The 23,186-nt window shown below is 46.5% G+C and overlaps 1 protein-coding gene across 2 annotated transcripts in view; it reads left to right on the top strand.

The window, feature by feature from the left end:
* Positions 1-4,430: 4,430 nt before the first annotated feature.
* Positions 4,431-23,186, top strand: part of TRIO (trio Rho guanine nucleotide exchange factor) — a 338,883-nt gene continuing 320,127 nt past the window's right edge. For both annotated transcript variants that reach the window (XM_032415386.1, XM_032415387.1), the window contains exon 1: positions 4,431-4,587. In XM_032415386.1, coding sequence (XP_032271277.1) covers positions 4,431-4,587 — 157 coding nt within the window. The remainder of the gene's footprint in view (positions 4,588-23,186) is intronic.

Genomic DNA, 23,186 nt, shown 5'->3' on the forward strand with positions numbered 1-23,186 from the left:
GAAGCACTGATGAAGATGCATGGCTGGTCTATGTGTTAGGAGCTGGTTCGGGGGCACGAAACTGAACAGGCAACTTAACTAACTCAGGGTCTTCTTTTTCTTGTGTGTTTCTATGTAACAAGGAGTCTGGAGGTGGGCAGCTCCCTGAGCCATCTGTACCATGTGCTTCTGTCCTCATGTTCACCCTTTTGGGGTCACATGGTGGCCTCTTCCCCTCCAGCATCTTGTCTGTGTTCCAGAGAGGACAAAGGGCACAGGGTGTGCACATGCTGAATCTAAACTCCTTCTTGTGAGCCCTGCCCCATCCTCTGCACTTATATCTCATTAGCCAGCACCCTGTCACATAACCACCATAGCTGGGAAGTGGGGTTTTTCAGCAGGCCATGGGTTCTGGTAAGAAGGAGAGAAAGGATGGTGAGTAGACACCTTGCAGGGTCTCCCCAGCTGGCTTTCTCCATGTCTTCTGCTTCATACCTTTGTGCCTCAGTTCTAGGCACACAGGAGACATGCCCATGCTGGCATGCTGATTGCAAAGGATCTCCTCATCTTGCAGGCAAGACATTAAACAGGAATGACATAAATAATATAATGCAGCACGTGATCAAAGGCCAGCACGACTGGGGCTGCAGAATACAGAGAAGGGAGAGATGAGTTTGATTGCTGTAGGAGCTTCGTGAAAGGAGGTGAAATTTGAGCTGAATTTTGAAGGTTGGGTAGGATCAACAGCAGCTGTCATGAAACCCTGTTTAGATCCCCCTACACATACTCAGATGGCAGAAGGGAAAAACCTGTGCACAGCCTCTTTTTCTTATTGCAAGCTGGGTGAGCCTTCATGCATGTCCCATACTCAGTCACAGGTCTTCTGTATCATTCTCTTGGAAATGTCTCTACCTGAGATAGAATTGGTCAATACCTTGAGCTCAACCCTAGAGAGACCTTTTTGCCCAAATACATTCCCTCTCCACCCTAATCCCCCACACCCTTAGCAGTCATTGCCATGTAGGCACATTCTCTGTCAGGCCAACTCCCAACATCCAGAGCTTGCCTCCACCCAAGAACCCTCCAACAGAATAATCCTTTTTTCAGTTGTTCCTTCTGGCGTACCAGCACTGAGGCATTGCCGATCTTTCTGTGGCTGCATGATTTCCAATCTGCCTCCCACCCACAGCTCCCCACCCCAGCAATTTTTATTTTTCAAATTTTTGACCCTTTCCCACCATTTAGGTGGGGGTGGGGGATTGGTGGCTCTGTATTCATTACCTTCAGGGGACGGTTACTCTGGGTGGGATGCAAAGGAAAAGAAAGAAATCAGCACCTGGATTCTGAATTTCTAGACACACTTCTGGAAGCCATGGCAGAAGGAATCATTGGAGGTAAAGGGTTTTTGAGTACTAAATTGAGTTTCCTTAAGAACACAAAGGTTATGCCAAAAACAATAGATTTGGAAGAAAGCATGATGAAACTAGAGTGAGATTTACTCCTTCAGAGAAAATGATTCTGCAGTTTTGGGGAGAGGAGATGGATAGCATTAGATCCTGATGTCTCTGAGAAGGAAGTCTGTGCTCAGGTAGGCTTGAGGGACCTGGGAGCAGAGAGAACTTGGCCTCACTTTCTGGGGCAGGGTGGGTGGAGAAGGTGGGTCTGAGCTCCCCAGTGAGCACCTGAATGTTTTCCTGAGTGACTGGGAGTAGCTACCCAACTGACAAAGAACATTTCCAGAGATTGAGTTGTCCTTGAACTAGGATTCAGCTTCTGCCATGAGGAATGGGAAATGGAGACAGAAATTACCCCACAGAAAAATATGGAAAAGAAACATTGTCAGCACACCTGACATGATGGCCTGTGGAATTTGGACCTATTGCATTTTTCTTTTTGAGATACTGCACATATAATTAAAATTTTTAAAAATAAACTTTTATTTTAAAATAGATTTAAATGTACAGAAAAGTTGTGAAGATAGTACAGAGCTCCTCTATACCCAACATCAAGTTTTCCTATATTATGCACAATTAATAAATCAGTATTGGCATGTATCATATATTATTCAAATTTTCTAAGTTTTTACCTAATTCTTTCTTTTCTTTCTTTTTCTTTCTTTCTCTCGTTCCAGGATCCCATCACGAATACCATATTTAGTTGTCATGTTTCCTTGGGCTCCTCTTGACTGTGATGGTTTTTCTGACTCTTGTTATTTTGAAGACCTTGACGGTTTGGGAAAGTACTGGTCAGGCAGTTTGTAGAATGTTCCTTAACTTGGATTTGTCTGATGTTTTTATCACCGCTAGACTGGGGTATGTATTCTTGGAAGTTAGACCACAGAGGTAAAGTGCCATTTTCTTCACATCGTATCAAGGGTACATACTACCATCCACATGGTTTCTCACTATTGATGCTAACCTTGATCACTGGCTAAATTAGTGTTTGTCAGGTTTCTCCACTGGAAGGTCACTCTCCCCACTTTCCATGTTTTACTCTTGGGAAGGAAGATACTATGTGCAGCCCATAGTTAAGGACAGGAGAGTTCTATTACTAATCTCACTGAGGGCGGAGTATCTACATAAACGATTTGAAATTCTTCACAAGAGAGTTGTCCTCTCCATTTATTGACTTATTTAATCATTTGTGTCAGTATGGACTCATGGATATTTATTTTACACTTTGGGTTATAATCAAGTATTATTTTATTTATTTTGTTGCTCAAATTGTTCCAGCTTTGGCCACTGGGAGCTCTTTCAATAGGCTCCTGTGTCCCTTTGACAGGCTCCTTCCTTCTTGTTGTTGTTGATCAAAAAAAAATTTTTTTGACCACTTCCTTACCTTCTGGCCCAACAAGATGCTCCAGGAGCATCTTGTATATTCCCTGCTGCAGTCCATTTCCCCAAGGAGACCTCTTTTTACTGAAGAATGGTGTTAAAAACAAGATCTCAGTGCCAGGTGTACTCCTTGTTCCTGGAGTGTTATTTCTAAGTCCACTCAGCTGACACAGCAAGGATATTACATGTATGTGTACTAACCCACATATACACACATATCTGTAAATCTTTTTATCTATCCATTTCTGCCTATATCAAGCTCATCATGGGTACATAGTGAGGTCTCCAACTACAATCCCGTACCACAGGGCTCATTCTAGCTTCCTCCTCTTATCTGTAACCTCCCTCTCCCACGGTAATAAACCTGGTGTCCACCATCCACCCTTCATTTATTTAATTGTTCCTTTCCAGTATGCATTACAGTAGTTTCATCGTCCATTAAAAAAAAAAAAATCAATCTGGTTTCTGTCTCTCCTGTTTCCCCAGCATTGGTTCCTTTAACCTCTGACATCCACCCCTTCTGCTCACTCCTCTTGTAGCCACGTCAAAAACGTTTTGATTCTGGTTTGACACAGAACTTCCATAAAGCTGGGTGTCACCCATTCTCCATTTCCTTTGGTTTTCCCAGCCCCCCCATCACCCTCCCCATTCTCAACGTTTTGGTGGATTAAGGACAAGAGGAGCTGTGAGTCAGGAATCTCATTTTACAGACGAGAAGACTTGTGCCCCTAGGAGTTCAGAGGCTTGCCCCACTCGCCTCTGGGACTGTTTCCATGAGCTCTCTGTTCATTCAACAACTATTCTGGAGCCCGCTCTACGTGCCAGTGCGAGCCCCGTGCCCAAGTCACCCGTTTCTGCGGGCGAGATCGGTAATAAAGAGCTCGAGCGCTCGGAGGACGGTGCTTGCGGCAGGAAAGGTCCGCCCCAGCTGGTGTGAGCGTTCCTGCTCCTCCCAGGTTAGAACTGCCCCTGCGGAGGACAGGGAGCGCAGCTGTGCCTTCACGCCGCCGCCCACCGGCTCTCAGCGCGTCCGGCCGTCGGGCGAGGCCCCGCCCCTCCCGCCAAGCCCCGCCCACCCGCCGAGCACACGCTCGGGCCCCTGACGATGTGCGCCGGAAATTCCCGAAGCCCCTCTTTTTTTTTCCTTCCTCTCCTTTCCCTGCTCTCCCTTTTCCTTTCACCCGGGTTCCCTCGGCCGTGATTTCCCCCTCCCCCTCCTTCCTTCCCCATTTGAAATCAAGATGGAGGCTCGCGGCTCCCGCCGGCGCCCGTGATCCCGGAGCTCCTGCCGGCCACGGGCCCCCGCCCTTGCGACTGCGTGTCCCGCGCGGCGCGCGCTGCTGCCCGCGCTCCGGCCGGCGCCGCCGAGGCCGTGGCTCCGCGTCCCCGCCCCGCGGCCCGCTCGCGGCTACCGGGCGGAGTCCTCGTCTATGTGGGCGCGCTCCCCTGGCCGAGCCGCCGCCGCCGCCGCCCGCTGCCGCCCCGGGGCTCTGCGTCCGCGCGTCGGGCGCGGGCAGCTGGGTGCTCGGCGCCGCCAGGCCCGGCGCGGAGCGGGCGGCACGCGGCGCTAAGGGTGCGGGGCCCGAGCCGGGCGCGGCCGCGGGCGCCGCCGCAGCCATGAGCGGCAGCAGCGGCGGCGCCGCCGCCCCCGCCGCGTCCTCCGGCCCCGCCGCCACGACCAGCGCGGCGGGCTCGGGCTGCGGGGGCGGCGCGGGCGAGGGGGCCGAGGAGGCTGCCAAGGACCTGGCCGACATCGCGGCCTTCTTCCGATCCGGTGAGTGCAACTGCGGCGCTGCCCGCGCTCTCGGCCAAGCCCGCCGTGGAGGCGCGGTCCGGGAGTCCCGGCGCGCCCGGTGCCCGCCAGTCCTTCGGGCCCGGCGCGCTCTGGCCCGGGCTACTGCACCCCCACGCTGGGTCTCCCGGACCTACACCCGCGTGTCCCGCGGGCCGTGGCTCGGCCCGGACGCCGTGGACTCGCCCTTCCCTGCGCCCGCCCCTCGTTCCAGGGTAAAATCTAACCGTCACCCGTCCCCGGCGGCCACCGCTCTACGGGTTGGGGCGCCGGCTCTTTGTCTCTTTCGCGGGAGAGCCGAGGAATCGGCTGCGGGGACGGTGAGGGCGGAGGCCCCTGGCCCGGACGGGAGTGGCGGGGCTGGACCCGGGAAAGCGGCTCTCATCTGGGTTGGTCTCAGTGGCCGATTTGTGCCTGGCCCCTCCTCGACCCCATTAGCAGCCGGGTATCTTTGCTCGGTTCTCTAGCCTGTCACGTCCCCGGCCTCTGTCTACGCTTCTGTGAAACGGGGCAGCCATGGCACCCGCTGCCCAGGGAGGGGGGAGGTGAAGCGCGGCCGGCCGGGGGGCTGGTGAGCCATTGTCTCCGGGGGCGGCCCGGGTGGGACATCTGCGAACGCGGTGGCCCAGGAGGACGGCGCGCGGCGAGCGCTCGCGGGGCACTGCCTGGGTGGCTTGGAGGTGGAGGCCGTGCCAGGTGGCCCGGTGTCTCTCTGGCGAGGAGGGGTGCCCGCGGGAGAGGTGAGCTTGGCGGCCAGCCCGCGGGGAGAAGGCGTGGGGGGCGTGACGGGGCGTCCCCGGGACCCCCGTGGCGGCACCTACCGCCCGGGCCCAGATCCCGCGTGAGTCGAGCCCGCGCCCCCGCGCCCCTCCTCTCCCCCCGCCTAGTCCGGTCTGCTAGCGCGCCCGGGCGTCGGCGGAGGAGCAGGCGGCGGCGGCGGTGGCGGCGGCGGCGGCGGCTTCGGGGGGCCCGCAGCCCGGAGCGCATGCCGAGCGGGCCAGCGCGGGGCGGGGAGGATGCAGACTCGGCGCTGGAGAGCCGAGGAGGGCAGGCCAGGTCCGCGGCCGGGCCGGGGCGGTTGAGCGGAGGGCGTGTGCTGAGTGCTGGTGGCAGCCCCGGGGAGGACGGTGGGGCTGGGACGTCGGGGGAACGGCCTGTGATGGGGCGCGCGCCGGGGGCCGGCGGCTCACGTTTCTTCGTGGCCCCTTTCAAATCCGGGAATCCGGGTCACAAGGAGCAGTTGGCTGCGGGAGGGCGATGGCAGAAGTTAGCAGTGTCAGTAGGTACCTGGTTTAGTACTGTCTTCCCCTCGCTTTCTTCATCTTTGCAAGCGGGGTTATTTTTGAGTCATTTTAACAGATTGGATGTGGCTAGGAGTGACATACGCCGACTCTACTGTGTCAGCTTGGGGTTAATACACTTCCTAGTGCCCCCTCTCCGCGTGAGGTCCTCGCAGAAAGCAACGGTTTAGGAAAACATCATCTCCTTCAAATGAAAGCCTTTTTTGGGGGGATGTGTGCAGCTAGCCCGATAGAGCAGCCTCATCTTACCTCTTAATAGCAGAACTGGGACGTCTTCCCTTCATGCCCTGAAGCTAAAGTCTAGCCTGTCTTTTCTCTGTCTCTACCACCTGTCACAGAATAATAGATTCTGTGCAGAATTCGGCTTCTCTCTGTTAGAAAGGCTCCTGTGCCCTGGAGATGGAATTTTTGGTGCTTGTGAGACCAGACTTTCTTACATCTTTATTATGCACAGTCGAGAAATTACTTCTTTTGCTCAGAAGAGCCCAAAACACATCAGGTTGGACTGGATGCCTGCAGAAAACTGGCTCCCTGTCAGTGTAGCTCTTCCCAGGATTTATCTGAGGAGCTAAGTCTGGTGGTGGCCGTGCCTAAGGCCGATGCCGGTGCTTGCTTCCATGCCCTGGCTCTTGTTCATGCTCAGTTTTGGGCAAAAGCAGGCAGTGCTCTCACTGGTTTGCTCCTTTCTTCCACCCTCCAAAATGATGTGACAAACCATGCTTTTAGTTCTTTCATTTGGAATCAGGAGCCAGAGTGGATTTTAAGTAGCAGCAATTGCACTGTCCCATCCCAGGGGTAGTCTGGAACATCTTTTTAAAGTGTTTTTCCCTCCTTTGGGCAGCTCTGAATCCCTGACCTAGATCTTGGCTGCAGCATCTAGGACAGTGATGTCTAGCAGAGGGTAGAGAGGGACCATTCAGTTGGATTTGTGGGGGTGGGGTGGGCGTTTGTACAGTCAGGACAGATGAAGCAGGAGGAATGTGGGAAGGGACCTCACCTGGTAGAGTGGCTCAGGCAGGGGAGCCTCCTCCGCGACTTTGATTGAATATGGATGGCTGAATGGAGAGGCCAAGCCCATCAGTAAAATCTGACATTCTTTTCTAAGGTGTAGAAACACAGAAAAATGGTTCTCATTGACTGCAGTGGACAAATTAGGGTGTGAACATTTTTCCAGAAAGAGCCTGGCACAACATTGCCAACGTGTCTTAGACAAAGCATTTCTGTTGGTTGCCTTTCTTTTGTCAGCCTTGGAACTGTTTGCTTGGCTACCTTATTTTCTTTCGTTCTTTTTATTCCTTCCCAGTCCTGCATTAAATTTTAACTTTGTAGTCATGGATTGAAAACTGGTACCCATGGTAGGATGAAAGAAGGAGAAAGACTTCAGCTTAATAGAACTTTTTAAACAATTAGAGCAGTTCAGGAATAGAATGGGTTGCCATGTGATTTTTCCATTACTGAAGTGTCAAGTAGGGCCGCTGCCACCTGCCAGAGTTGAGTTGGGTGCTGAGGTTAGGACTTTTGCATTTGGAGAGGCGTGGGGGGGAATGGCTCAGGGGCTGTTTCCCTCTCTCAGATTCTGTGGTTCCTGCTGAGCCCCCAGCACTTAATGGTTATTCTCCACTTTTCTTTGGGTAATTCATGGCTCCAGAGCAGTGATTGCCCTTTGCCTTAGCTTGGTGGCACCCAGAGTCCACCTCGCTCAAGGTCTTACCTTGTATGTTGTTATTCCATTCCCCACTCAGGTCCTTGGCATGGAAACTACCTATCCATTCTGACAGTTCTGATTCTCCTTATTATAAACCTGGCACCAGCAGGCGGGTCAATTAGTGTCAAATTGGATTGAGCAGAAGTAGGTGGTGATGGTGTGTTAAAGGGCAGCTGAGATTTTCTGCGTATTTGTGTATTTCAAACTTCATTTTTCTCCTTTGCACAGACCTCAGCTCCAGAAAAGATAAAGCAGATTTTAAAAGGAAAAAAAAAGGGGGGGGGGAAATCACAGATATGAGTTAGTTCAGGTGTTTTTTTTTTCTTTTTTTTTTCCCAGAAAAGGAATCAGGCTTCTAAGGCGATTGAGTGCCTTGCTCAGAGTGGAACTCTGGTAGAGGTGGGGTCAGGGCCGGGAAGTCCTGTCTCCCCCACTCTGTCTCTCCCCCCCCCCCAACTCTTCCTGGAGGCCTCTAATGGCCAGGACTTTGCTTACATTAGTTCTCAACCCTACTGGGACCAATCACTTTTATTGCCAATCTATTTTGGGGCTCTGTTCTTGTGGCAATAAATCATTCTTTCAGAGCTCTCTATTTAACCTTGCAAGTGTGTGTGTGTGTGTGGGGGGGTGCTTACATAAATGCATTATTTTTAACCTGCCTGGCATGTTTTAGGTTGGCATTAGATGAATGTGCAGAGAATAAAGGTTTGTGGTTATTCTGAAGCGTCACGGCCCATCGTGTTGGGTTTCTTTCATTATTAGATCTTATTCTGGACTCCTGGCTACAGCCTTTCTTTCCAGTGGAATATATGAAGAGAATTGAGTCTGTTACTGAGCGACAGAGCAGCATGCATGTCTTTCTGTGTTTTGATATGATGATTTCATATTTCTGTGTTTTGATATGAAGCTTTTCTTTATATTTATGCTTCTAATACTACATAAGTGGAGGCCTTAAGCTGGCCTGCAAGTTTGCCATGCTACATCTGCATATATTTAGAAGTCTGGCAGCTTTGCTCTTTATGAGCACCAATAATTATTGTTTTACAAATTTCTTGTTACCCTCAATATTTTGAAAAAGGGAGTTGAATAAAATGTAATTTGAGAGTGAAAGTTTCTCCTTTTTCTGTGGCAGTGAGGCTCAGTTTTAGAAGAAAGTAGAGAGATAGTTAAAAATAATCCTGTGACTTTCAAGAAATCAAAGAGCAGTAAAACAGTCATTCAAAGAAACTTTTCATTGAGACCTTGTAAATTGACTTATTGACACGGGATATTGTATTTTTCCCTTTGCAGTTTAACTGTCCCAAGATTCAAATGAAGATTTAAATGAAGCCATTTAATGATTTAAATGATTCACCAAGATATAAGTGACACAGGTGGTTCTGTTCAGAATGAAGCCTGTGGTTTAAATATATTCCTCAAATGCATACTAAAAATAAGTGATTAGGATGGTCTTTCTAGACCTTTTAAATGTTATGATAAATTTGGGGTTTGTTTCTAACTGAAAGTGCAAGATGTATTTGAAGCTGCCATAATGTAAATCATCTGTATCTGATACTTATTTTAAGTTTATTTACTTGATTCCTCTACTGAGAAAATAAAATTTTATCTCATATCCTTGGCAGAATTCCAGAGAAAAGTCAAATTCTTAATCAATAGCCACACTTTACTGCCTAGTAAAAATCACTTCTGTTGATAGGGATGAATTGTGTTTAACTATAAAAAGCAGTCTTAACAACCGCCTTCATTCCTCCTCAATTTTATAATGAATTGGTTTTTATTTCCTTAAGTGCATTGTCTTCACAGATTTTAGTACCGCTGGGTAGGAACAGTAGCTCCTCCGTGGTCAGTGAAGAAGTGGATTTGAGGGAGAATCCCAGTGCGTTCTGGGGGAAGGTGGTGGCTCGTTCTGCTGTTCCTTCTCTTTCTTCCTTTCCCAAGTGTTCAGCTGAGTGGACTTGGGTGAACTGCCAGGGGTGACTGTGTTAGTTGCCTTGTGGATGAAGAATGCGGTCTTTTATATCTTCTCCTTGCTTCTCAGTCCTGTTGAAGCTGATTGCAGGCAGTGATCCGGGTGGGCCCACAGTTGGGAGAGAGGGGTAGGAGAGATTAGATAGTGAGACGGAGTATTCTCTCGTCCTGAGGCAGATTCTGCTGATGAGCTGTTTAGTAGAGCAGTGTGCAAGGGAATGAGCATGGATGGGGAGTCTGCTCAGTGACCCTGGCATTTAGGAATTCTGGCTGGTGTGTTATTCAGCTGGAGCCACTCTGGGGATTCCTATCGCAGTACCTCTTAACTGAGGGGAAAGGACCAAAAAGGAGAAAAGAAGGTAGAGATTGGGACAAGGCCCTGCAAGGCATTGGTTTGCTGCTGCCTTCCCATCTGCCCTCTCCCCACCGTGTCTGGGCCTCCTGTGCCCATGGTGGAGGCCTTTCCTCTTGGGACCTTTGCTTCCTCACTCGCCACAGTTTCCAGCCCCTGCAAGGCCCCGATTTCACTCCATCCCTGCCAGTTTATGAAGAGAAAAAGGAGGTATCTGGCTAGAATTTCCAGTATCGTCTCCCAACTTTTTGACATTATTGAGCCTTACCTGCAGACATTCTTGTTTATGGGAAATTCTTGCTCTCCTGTTCAGTGGTTGGCAAGTGAGTAAGTACTCATTTTCACTTCTCATTCACTCGTGGGGACATTTAATTTGCTTAGTGACCAGTTGTTACCTTAATTTCCTCTTTTTTGTTCCTCTCCATATAAGGAAGCCCCTCAAAACCCAAATTATTAACCACCTGCCCTCTGGGAAAGGCTGTATGACCAGGGCAGGAGAGCAAGTGTGTGCAGACTTCCCAAGCATGAGGCATGGATTGTTAAGCTGGAGAAAGGGTATAGCTTCTGGGGTTTTGTCAGTGTGACTCTCTAATATTTGGTCTAATGCCAGATGTACTGTGGAAATAAAGAACTTCGTTTTGGTGATAAATATACTTGACTTTTAGATTACTGACTATTTTAATTAGCCACATGTCTACTCTTGTCTGGTTGGTGAGGAATGTGGAGAAATCTGTAGAGCAAATCTTGTATTTTGTAAGCATTACTCTGTTTGGGCTTTGTCATAAATTAGTACCTTTTAGTGGTTAGGCTGACAGAGAAAGCTTTAATGAAGATGTTAGTCGAAGTGAAGAATAGATTCTAGGTCTAGGGTACTTTGGGTTAGTGGTGTTCATGTGAGTTAATCAGGCTTATTTTCTTAACAGTCTGTAGTCCTGTCATGGACAGTGATGAATTGTACTTGGTTTTTCTTTAGGAGGGGTTTCTGTAGGATCCTGCCAGTTTTGTGAACCCTCCCCTCTTTCCCTGCAGTTCCAGAAAAGAAGTACATGGTATGCTGCTCTGTTCGTTCGTTCGTTTGTTTGTTTGTTTGTTTGTTTGTTTATTTATTTATTTATTTTCACAGAGAGAGAGATAGTGAGAACAGGAACACAAGCAGGGGGAGCGGCAGAGGGAGAGGCAGGCTCCCCGCTGAGCAGGGAGCCCGATTTGGGGCTTGATCCCAGGATCCTGGGATCAGGACCTGAGCCGAAGGCAGACGCTTAAAGGCTGAGCCCCCCAGGCGCCCCTGCTGCTCTGTTCTTGTCCTGCTGCTTGGGAGGGCTGGAGGGCCTCTGCGGTCTGATGTGGCTGTTAGCATTAAAACAATGTAGGTGTGAACAGATAAACTGGTGCATCCATTCAGTTAATGCTGAGTAAAGGAAGCCAGTCTCAAAAGGCTACACACTGATTCCATTCTCAAAAGGAACAGTGACAGAGAACAGATAGATTGGTTGCCAGGAATTAGGGTTCGAGAGGGCATGACTACAGAGGGTCAGTATGAGGGGCATTTTGGGGGATGATGGAACTGTTTTGTATTTTGGCTTTGATGCTTCTATGTCTTAAACTTCATAGAACATCACCCCCCCATCAGTTTTATTGTGTGTTAATTTAAAACATACCATTAAAAAAAAAAGGGCTAATAGCAAACTGAGAGTAACCATTTGTTATAAATCAAAGAATTTTATACGTGCAAGAAAAAAAGGGCTTCCTCAAATCAGTAAGACAATCCATAAGGAAAACAGGCAAACAGATAATTCAAAGAAGTACAACAAATAAATATCAGCTCCACTAGTAATCAAGGATATGTAAATAGTTTTAAAACAAAACCAATATCCAATATAAGTTATTTCTTTAGGTAAACTAGAACAAAACTGAGTTATTTTGGAAAGATTTTCTGTTGATTTGAAAGATAACAATAGTCACTCTGACTGCCAACGGGTGGAACCAAACTTCCTGTAATTTCTAGGGTAACTTCAGAGATAGTTATGGGGAAATAAAGATCCTTTCCTTGGGTTCTGTAAGAAGTGTTAACTTGAGGAATCCATATGGCATGGAAGTCAAAGTCTGCTGACTTAAGGAAGCCCTATCTTTAGATATGAACAGTCACCATTTTTCTTCAAATCTTCCCCCTCTGGTGAGTTTTTGTCGCTGTCCAGATTGAAGAGTAGTACATGCAGGATGGTCTCTACTGGGTGCTGAAGAAGGAATTCCTAGGGACAAGTTTCATTTGGGGGGAGACGGTGGTATTCCTGCATTGGTATCTTCGTGAGGCCATTTGCCTTCTGTTCTTGGGCCTTCCTGTATGTAATTGACTTCGCAGCTACCGATTTTACGGTATTGATGGTTAATGAAGGAATTTATAAAGTGTTAGTCCCCACATTTAAGATTCATAACCACAAAATAAAACTATTCTTGAACTTAAAACACCACCTCTGCAGGCCTGTGGGAGGGTACTCCTGGCTCATTGGGATTCGTAAAGCTTTACGTTTTTATACTTGCGTTTGCTTTTACTCAGTCCTTGTTCTGCATGACAGATGTGCTAGGATCTGCAGGAATAACATGTACATTTTATTAGTTTTTGGATAACTTTATTAGTTTAGTAAGGGCCCCAAAGGACAGTTCTTCTATTATTTATTCTGAAGGCACACACAGATATTGGGAAAAAAATACATTGACTAGAATGTTGTTATAAATATTTCTAACTAGTGTCACGTAGTGAAATCTCTGAAGTTTAAATTATTTAATATTTTGGCATCCAAATAACCGGAATAAATTTCTCATTAGCCAAGTATTAAACATACAGATGTTTCTTGTTTGTAGGTAGCTTTTTTACCCCCCTTTGATGTTGAGAAATTATTTCCAGTGCTCGCTGCTCTTTTCAGTACGGCGGTGATGGTAGTTGGCATGATGGGGACCGTACGAACTGAGAAGCCAGATTGCACAGAGGCAGAATACATTTCACACGTTTAGTTTAGAGTTACTTCACCTCCATCTAAATTTTGTTGCACTTGTCCTAATTTATCTTGGGTTCAGGAGCCTTGAGAACCAATGCTAATTTGATGGCTTCCAGGCCATACATTTTCTTCATGTGACAGTTGAGTTCACGTGTCCCCTGACAGGTTGTCCGGGTGAGGGCAGCTCCTCACGGGAGAGGCTTCATGGCAGAGGCATTAAGTTTCAGCATTTTGTTAGCTGGCCTGTGTACTTGTTTCTTTCCCAATATTTAACTGCAGTCCTCGAGACACAGATTTTGCAGGGTTAACTGTTAGGCATTTCTCTCCTTTTTCCTGGCTGCACCTTGAACTCCCAGAAGGGATCAGCCCGTATGCGCGACGGCTCGTGCCTCCAGAACCAAATTGCTGGGACCCTTTGATTGTAAAACCTATGCAGGGTTGAGGCGGGATCACTGTAGACTTCCTGTGACAACTTCCTTGTGGATATGGGGCCATTTTTTGAAAACTAGGAAGATGGCAGACTTGAAGTGGTCCCCTGCCTCTTGCGGGCTCTCCTTGCTCTCTCTGTAATGTGAGTCTTTAGCAGCCGCTTCCTGACTGGTGTGAGGGGCCAGGACCCCCGGTCGTCAGGGGTCAGATAGCACCTTTGGAATTAGGCTTCATAAGAGAGTAAAATAAGTGCATCCAGAAAGCAATAACTTGCTTGTAAGGTCAGGGGATGATATTTAAAATACCATGTTTATTTTTTTCCTTCAAATACCGTTAACGCCAATCCTGTCCTTCAAGAAAACCTGGTCAAGTCTTTCTGCTGACTGTTCTCTCTACCACTGGCTGCACTGACCGCCATCTGAGTGTCTGATTCTAGAGACTGTGCAGGGGGTTTTATATACGTTTTCTTGTTTAAAATCACATCCTCCTGCCCCCGCCTCCCAAGTCCCCACTTCCAGCAGGTGGATGCTTCTGTGTTGGGGTAAGGATCTCAGCCTCTGGTGAGGTTGAATGATCTGCCCCAGTTTGTGCTGCTTCTAAGGGCCTGAGCTGGAATTTACGCCTGGGCTGCCAGACCACAAAGCCCCCGCATGCCCTTGCCCTCCCTAAAGGAGGGAGAGGGGAGAAAGGACCCTCACTCTGTACAACTTCCCATAGGATCCTGTGTTGTAATTTTCAAATCTTTAAAATTGAGTATGTATATCCTTGTGTGTTGATGACCGAAGCTGTAATTTACAAGTCACACAGCAAGCAAAGTTGAGAGAAAGACTCCAGGATATAGTCGGCCTTTTTTTTTTTTTTTTTTTCATGTTGGTCGGGGCCCTATAATTTAGTTTCTGTGCCGTTCCTCTTCTCACCTAATTACAAGTGATGTTCCTTTTTACATAAATAATCCTAGTAACCTAGCACTTCATCTGAGGCGTGTTGGCTGTGTGAGGTTTCCTGGCTCTCACCTGTCTCAGTCTTGGGAGGAATCCTGGTGGAAATGCTGGTGCTCTGTTTCCCTGGTTGTTGTGGACTTGGACTGAAGGGCTGGGTGGGAAATCTCTGGGGCTGTCAGGGTTGGCAGAGGGAATTGTGGGAGGGGCGCGGGGAGGCTGGCCAGGGAGGGAGGTTTGTCAGCCGGTTGCTGTGTCTGGCACGTTGTAAAGATTACTGGGGCTTCCTGGGATGGGGAAGTGGGGAGCGGCCAGAGCTGCTCAGCTGCTCTTTTGGGGACAGTTTTATAAGGCGGGTGTGGTGACTCCTGCGTTCTCTCTGTATAGCTATTTTGGTGCAGCCTCTCATTTCTTTGCTGTTATTCATGGAAATGTGCACGTAGATGATGATGCGTTGTGGTTCTGGGGAATAGGATTATTTTCCACCGTTCTCTTTTAACAAGGTAACTCAGGTGTGTGTTTTAGATTCTTCTATCTGTGGGGTGCATTTCTGTCTATTACACCTCATCTGCCCCCTCACCATTGTAGCCTGATAGGATGGGATGCTTGGTCAGGTTTATCCCCACAGGGAACTCCCAGCATCATTTCCACACTGGGAATGTGTTCTGTTTTGTGTGTGTCTCAGTAACTCCATGTCTCCCTTTGATTTTTAATAGTTCAGTCAGGCGATGATTGAAATGCTGGTGTCTTGAGTGTAGACATTATATAACCAGAAGGTGTGTTGCACTCTAAAAATCTACAGTTTTTATTTCCTTCTGGTTTGCCTAAAGAGTTTCTAAAAGTTTCAAGTTTTTTCATTTATTTTTTTTATTTTTTTAAAGATTTTATTTATTTATTTGAGAGAGAGAGAGCACAAGAGGGGGGGAGCGGGAGAGGGAGAAGCAGACTCCCTGCTGAGCAGGGAGCCCGATGCGGGACTCGATCCCGGGACTCCAGGATCATGGCCTGAGCCGAAGGCAGTTGCTTAACCAACTGAGCCACCCAGGCGCCCCAAGTTTTTTCATTTTTAATTCTTTTTTTTTTTTTAAGATTTTATTTATTTGGGGGCACCTGGGTGGCTCAGTTGGTTGAGGCTTAGGCTCGGGTCGTGATTCCAGGGTCCTGGGATCAGGTTCTGCATCGGGCTCCCTGCTCAATTTGAGAGAGTGAGTGAGCGAAGCGCACGTGCGCGAGCACCAGCCAGAGGAGGGGCAGAGGGGGAGAGAGAAGCAGACTCCCCGCTGAGCAGGGAGCCCCACTTGGGACTCCATCCTAGGACCCCAGGATCATGATCTGAGGCGAAGGCAGACGCCTAATGGACGGAGCCACCCCCAGGTGCCCCAAATTCTTGTTTTTTTAAAAAGATGATTTGAGGGGCGCCTGGGCTCAGGTCATGGTCCCAGGGTCCTGGGATCGAGCCCCGCATCGGACTCCCTGCTTGGCGGGAAGCCTGCTTCTCCCTCTCCCACTCCCCCTGCTTGTGTTCCCTCTCTCGCTGTGTCTCTCTCTGTCAAATAAATAAAAATCTTTAAAAAAAAAAAGATTATTTGATATTTGAGAGAGAGAGCATGCCACTGAGCAGGGGGAGAGGCAGAGGGAGAGGGAGAAGCAGGCTCCCCACTGAGCAGGGAGCCCCACCAGGACTCCATCCCAGCACCCTGAGAACATGACCTGAGCCAAGTCAGACGCTTAACGGACTGAGTCCCCCAGGCGCCCCTCTTTAATTGTTGTTTTTAAAAATTTCTAGAGTTAAAAAATAGGATTGGTTTGCTGTTTACTGTGAGATTATGGGTTACTCTTGACATGTTGTTATAGTTTATCTTTGATTTTTAAACCAACAAAGGAGGTACCAAGCTCGAATCCATTATCAACTTAAATTGAGATTTCACTGTATTATTTTTGGCTATGTAGTTGGTTCCTGTCTTCATAGTTGATTACATTTAAAGTTTGTTGGGTTTATTTGTGGGGCGGGGGCAGGTAAGTCTGTTTCATTTTTGAATTCCTGTTCACAGAACAAGAATTCAGACTCAGATCCCCCAGCTGTTACTGTTTCCCCACACATGCATGTGTGTGCACGTCTTCCCTGCTCTCCTCTTTCCCTGTATGTGTGTGTGTGCGTTTTATATGCATATAAAATTTACATAGTATTTTGTTTCTGAAGCAGTTGAGAGTAAGTTGCAGAGGGGATGATGCCTTTACCTCTACATGTGGTTTGCTATGTATTTTCTAAGAGTGGTGATGGGTTTTCCTACATGATGATCCAAATCAGGAAATTATGGTGGATACAGTAGTATTATGTAAATCTACTGACTTCAGTAAAATTTTACCAATTGTTCCAGAAATGTCCTTTTTGGCAGTTAAAAGAAAACTGATGGTCTGGCATTCCATCCAGGACCACAGACTGCGTTTAGTTGTTGTGTCTCGTAGGTTTTCTTTAATTTGGAACATTCCCCCAGTCTCTCTCGTTACCTTGGTGTTTTGCAGATTCCAGTCAGTTCTTCAGGTGGCCATCCCTCAGTGTGGGTTGTAGGGTTCCTCCTGACGAGATCCAAGTCGTGCATTTCTGGCAGAAGGTCCCAGAGCACCCTGCCAGGGACGCAGCTGTCGGTGGTCCCATGTGGGTCATTTGGTTCAGGTGGTGACTACCAGGTTTCTCCACTGAGTTTTTCCTTATAATTTGTGTTTTGTGGGGAGATAATTTGAGACCATGTAAAATCCTGTTCCTTTTCTGACTTTCATTTGCTAGTTGTAGCATCTGTTGATATTTTTGCTGGAATCAATGATTATAGTGTTGGTTGTGAAATGGTGATTTTTCTAACTTCATTATTCCTTCTGTGTGTCCCTGGCTTTCTACCGTAAGGAAGAGATTTTCCTTCTGCCCTACTTATTTATTTATGTAAATATGTCCTCATGGATTTCTGTTTTATCCCATGGGTTATAATCCTTCGCTGTCATTATTTCGTTCGATGCTCAAATTTTCCAAGATTTGGCCAGTGGGAGTCCTTTCAGACTGGCTCCTTTATCTTTTGTGACTTGTCCCTGTCATTTTCTGAGCACTTTGTTATTTTCCGACACAATAAGATATTCCAGGCTTATGTTGTACTTTTCTTACTGCAGTCGTGCGACCAGCCATTTCTCATTTTAGCAGAAAAATGGTGTTTAGAAACAGTCTGGGCTTCAGTTTGTTCATTACTACAGGGGTTTCATTGCTTCTAGAACCTTTCGGTGGACAGAGCTAGGAAGGGTGTGTGTCTACGCACATGTGTATATGTGCACACACGCATATAATATGTCACATATGCACACATATCACTCTCTTTCTGCACCTGTCTAAAATAAAAACCATGAATTTATACTCATGCCTTCAGTTCCAGTCCACAGCCACAGCAGTGCGATAAGTGAACCTCCATCTTCAAGTTTAAACTGTTCAAATCGGCAGTTAGTGGTCAGCTTTGCAGCTCAGAGCTTTGTCAGTTAATCATCCAAAGAAAACAGATGAAGTCACGCGCTGGAACCCCCCAGAGGCATGTTTAAGAGCTGCCAGACTCCACCAACAGCTCACTTTCTGGTGATGGTGAAGCACAAAATTGAAAAATAAGGAGTTGCCAAAAAAGAAAGGGAGATTAATTTCTGATAAGCACAGTTTCTGAAGATGACACCTGTTGTGGGAAAGACAGTTTATCGTCTTCATCGCAATGTACTAATTGCCGGAACAGAGGAAGAGAAAGGAAAGCATTGAGATGTAAAGAATGGATGCTGAGCTGTAAGAGATGGCGTAGGAACGCGAGGAGGAGAGGGATAGGTGGGATCTTTTCCTTGGAATCCAGCACATTCAGTGAGAAGGGGAAGAAGCAGGGTTCCCATGTTGGAGTAAGTCATGAGTCATGACTTGGGAGACTGTTGCTTGCTGCCCTTCAGTGACTAAATGTTTCTTCCCAGAAACCACCTGCAATAAATTTAACATGTCTACGTACTTTCTGCCTTAGTGTGGGTTTCCAGGAAGCAGGTCTGTGAGTAGTCAGTTCTAGAATCACGGAACAGTGGGTGCACATCTTAGGTTCCAGGCAGAGGAATTGCTCTTCAGTGTTTTTCTCCATTAAATGATGACAAAATGCCCTTGATTTTGGGAGATGGTCTTGATTTCATATATTATGTTCTGTATTTCCTATAAATGTCCTCATGTTTGTTTGATCATGTTCTGGAAAATTTGGCCTCTGTACTTCTGGAAGTCCTACAACTAGACATTTTAGCAAGAAAGAAGAATCATAATTTGCTTATTACTATTTTAAGGAGAGGCTTTTGATAATCAGAAAATTTGGAGAATAAAAGGTCATGCCTAGGGAGAGTGGGAATGACTGCTAATGGGTCAGGCATGCTGGGGAAAGTCCTAGGGTGATGAGGGTGTTCTGGAATTAGGTCGTGGTGATAGTTGTACAACATTGCGAATATACTAAAAACCACTGACTGGTATACTTTAAAAGGGTTAAAAGGGTGAATTTTGTAGTATGTAAGTTATATATCAATAAAAAAAGAAAAAGTCATGGCTAAGTTGGTAACACATTTCATATTCTTTTTTTTTTTTTTTAAGATTTTTATCTATTTATTAGAGAGCACGTGCATGAGTCGGGGACAGAGGTGAAGAAGCAAACTCCCCTGCTGAGCAGGGAGCCTGATATGGGGCTCAATCCCAGGACCCTGAGATCATGACCTGCGCGGAAGGCAGATGCCTCACTGACTGAGCCATCCAGGCGCCTCCACATTTCATATTCTTAAACAGCTTTATTTTTGGGATGCTTACTATACACAAGCTATTTAATTTTCCTAGCCCCTTGCAAGGTAGATAGTGACATCTATTTGATACCTTTTAACTTACTCTTAGGGACAGACGGGAGGATGCCAAGTGCATAGTGACGTTTTTTCCAAAGTGGGTACCTGGGTGAACACAGGGTTATGCTAATGTTTTCTCCTGCTGTGCTGTGCATATCACCTTGAGTTCTTTGGCACCATTAGGGAGCTTTCTACTTCCTGTTTGTTTGGTTTGGTTTGGTTTTAAGGAGGGAAAACAAGGAAATCACTTTTGAAAGAGAGCCTTATGGGTAAGATATGATTGGACTTCCGTCATGATTTGATGGTATATTTGGTAATTTCTTAGGAAATTTTGGATGAACTATCATGGTGAAAGTTTTAGGGAGTTTCAGTCAGAAAGGAAAGGGCACCTTTTGCTTCCCCATGGATGGTGTATTTTGGGATAGCAAAGGGCACTCCTGACATGGTTCAAGCTGGGGGTACTTTAGTCTTTCTAATGAACATCCTGGGGAAGTTGAAGGGAGAGGCAGTGTTTCCTGGGCTCCTACTGAAAATGATTTTAACATTAAAACTTGCAGCCAGGGTGCTCTTGCTAGTGTGAGTTCTGTATTCGTGGGCATCGGCATCGGCTCTGCTCACTCGCATGCACGACTGAGGCATGGATACGTGTTAGACTCTAAGACAGAAACTATGAATTTGCATAAAATCACATATGCTCTGCTGCAGTTTCCATTGTGCCTGTTTTAGAACTGAGTTGACACTTCATGCAGAGTATTTTAGCTTCACTTAAAAGGAGACTTCTCAGAAAGAAGAATTTGTGGGGCTTTGAAATTACTTGAGGATCCGGATGGTCAAACCACTGAAGACTTTTAAGAGGGCTCATTTGTTGTCACTGTTCGAAATGTACCAAAAAAAAATTAGAAAGTAGCCTTCTACCCTTGAACCACTGAAGACTTCTGTTCTTTCCTCCTGATTATATACATTAAAAACATGTAAAGCAGGTTGGGGTTTGGTCTGCTGTGTGGCATGCCTGCAAAGGGACCAGAGGTCTGGCAGAACAAGAGCCTTCCTGCTGGGCGGTGACCTTTTTACGGTGTTTGGTCTGTCATCTTTGTTTCCCAGTCTCAAATGCCTAGCTCAGAATTACTTAGCACTTGAAGTGGCTTTCATCTTCAAAGGACTTTATGGGCATTATTCAATATACATGGCACTGTGTAATGAATGAGCTGTTTATCCTTTGAGCAGCATCAACATGCCAGGTGCCATACAGCTGGAGAAGACAAAAATAATATTCTGGCCAGTGGGAGTTTATATTCTAAAGAGGCAAGATGATTAGGCAGATTTTCTTTTTTGGCCTCTTTTAAAAATGTGCCGGGGAATAATACAGAAATTAAAATTATAAGAGGTGATCATCTAGCTCAAGTCTATCTAATTGGAATTGCTCTCAAGGTGAAAATGAAATCTGAGATGCTCTTAAAAAGACAGCATATTAGCTCTCATTTATCGACGTACGTGGTGTTTTCCCTGTGTCACAGATGAGGATTTGGTAAAGACTAGGGCAGAAACCATTCTCAGTTCTCCTACACTCTTCTTTTTCTTTGCCTGGTCTAGAAAGGTGCTTTGGAACCAAGGCCATGCGTGAGTCACAGACAAGTGTTTCTGGGTTTCAGACCCCGTCAGTCCATCCAGGCTCGCTGGGCCAGCCTCAAGGGAAGCTTCGGCATGTCTTGCCCCTGTCAGCCTCTCTGGTCCCCGTTGGCCCCCCATTCTGTATCCGTGCTCTTGGACCTGTTTCTGTGTTGGGTGTTCCCTCTTTTTGGCTGCCTTACCTGGCCCAACTCAAGGATCACCTCCTTTGGGGAAACTGCCCTTGTCCCTCCTTTTCTGGCCTCAGTGGCTGTCAGGGTTGGCATGGCGCTTTGTGTAGACTGCATTCTGGTTCAGGTGTCTTTGGGTTGTGATAATTCCTTGTGAGTGTGAGCTGCTGGGCTGTCAGAGCACGAGGGACCCCAAGTAGAGGCATGGCAAACGCTTGTGATTTACACCTGTGGTTCTTCAACCTGGACTATAGCAGAATTGCCTGGAAAGCTGTTTTTTTTAAAGTTTTTTATTTTTTTATAGTAATCTCCACACCCAGCATGGGGCTTGAACTCACAACCCTAAGATCAAGAGTCAAATGCTTTTCCTATTGAACCAGCTAGGCACCCCACCGGGAAAGTTTTTTTAGAATCACAGAATCCCTAATCCCTGATTCAGTAATTGTAGAATAGGGCCCTGGAATCTGTACTTTGCAAAAGTCCTGCTGGTAATTCGGGTGTACAGCCTGTGTAGGAACAGCTGAGTTATGCCAAGGCATACATATCGGTTGTGGGTTATGGGGCCATGGCCAGTTCTGTAGAAGGTATGATGTGTGCAGTTTGCAGAATCATTTTATTTACATATCTGGAGGTAACAAAGTGAGTGTGGCCCATTTATGACAGAGACATCCTTCCTGAAGAAGATCCTGGTTCATTGAGGAGCTTGCCAACCAGTCTGCCTTTCTGCTATGTGAACAGACTAAAGGCACAATTAGCCCTCCAAACTTAAATTTGAAGTTACTGTGTTGCCATAGAGATGTTGTATAGTGTTGAAGGAGATTAGAGAAATCACATCGTAAATTATCAGAACAGATGGCTTGTAATCTAACACTCTTCTAGCCCATATTCTTTGTACTGACACTTGAGAACATTTAAAAATATCAGTTCTTACTTTGTTCTTTCACCTGTAAAAATGGCAGATTTCATACCAAGATTTAAAATGGGTGTAATATATGTCACACAGGCAGTACACAATGGCAGTGATGGAAGGTGGGGAGAATATTTAAAGCGTTGTGGGAGTGGCTTCTCTACCTCTGCTTTTAGAACCCATGTGTAATTTGCTATGTTTTTCAGTTCCAGTTATAGATTTCATACTCTCCCTTATTATTTTGATAGTACCAGTCAGGGATAATTTTTATCTCCTGGCTTGATGGTAATCGAGTTGTGGTCTCAGAGCTTTGCTTACAAAGGAATAGTACAAGACCATGTAGATTCAGACAATATACTCACTTCCAAGTTGTTTTAGATGTGATCACATAGAGGGTATTTTCTGTAAGACATTTTTTTGAATTTTTTTTCTCTTTTCCTGTTTTAGTCTGTGGACTGATGTGCAACTCTTAGATTGTATCCCTTGTTAAGGACAATTATTCTTTGTCTCTTGTGGGAAACTGCAGCTTGACTGGCATTTGGCGTCTCTCTCTCACACACACACACACACACACACACACACACACAGTTGCTTATCACTTACATCGTGTAAATGACCAGGGTGGATATATACCTCACCTACCTCAAATTAATGGAATGATAATTCTATTAGAGTAGTTTAAAGATTCAGTAAAACTTACCTCGTTTTTTAGGTTCTTGTAGTTACACATATGTTCACATAATTTTTAGATTTCTTTATTCTCACGTTCTTACTCAGGAGTCTTAACAGGCTGCCCCTACATACATTTTCATGAGTCTCATTTTTCATGTGCCATACATTAGTAGTAACTTGCAAAGGAAATTAACAAGTAAGTTTTGCAGCTTCCAGACAATTCCTGACTTGCTTGTGTGTAAATACGTGTTTTAAACTGAGTCCAGACATTAATAGTACAGGGCACTTCTTTGAATTTTCCTCTGTTTGAGCGCTTTTTCACCAGCCTGTGCTGCTTGTATTGATGGCGGTTTCTGATGCCGCCCAGCAGTGGACACGTAGGCCCCTTGTGAACCAACTCCACTGGATGGAGCAGTTCCTTCTTTAGGATGAATCATTCAGATGACTTAAGTCCTTTGACCACCCCCAAGTCGGTGCTAGAAAGTAAAAAAAAAAAAAAAAAAAAGTGCTTGGTAATTATATCAAAAACATCAGAAAAACCATCTCATCAGAGGACTTGGAGCCATTACAGGAGTAAGGAAAAAAATGTGGGATGAAGCCTGACTTTCTTAGATAACCGTGGCATGCAGTTCATCAAGGTTGGCTCGACCTCCT

Source organism: Phoca vitulina, unplaced genomic scaffold, assembly GCF_004348235.1.
Source record: "Phoca vitulina isolate PV1807 unplaced genomic scaffold, GSC_HSeal_1.0 scaffold17, whole genome shotgun sequence".
NCBI classification, from domain to species: Eukaryota; Metazoa; Chordata; class Mammalia; order Carnivora; family Phocidae; genus Phoca; species Phoca vitulina.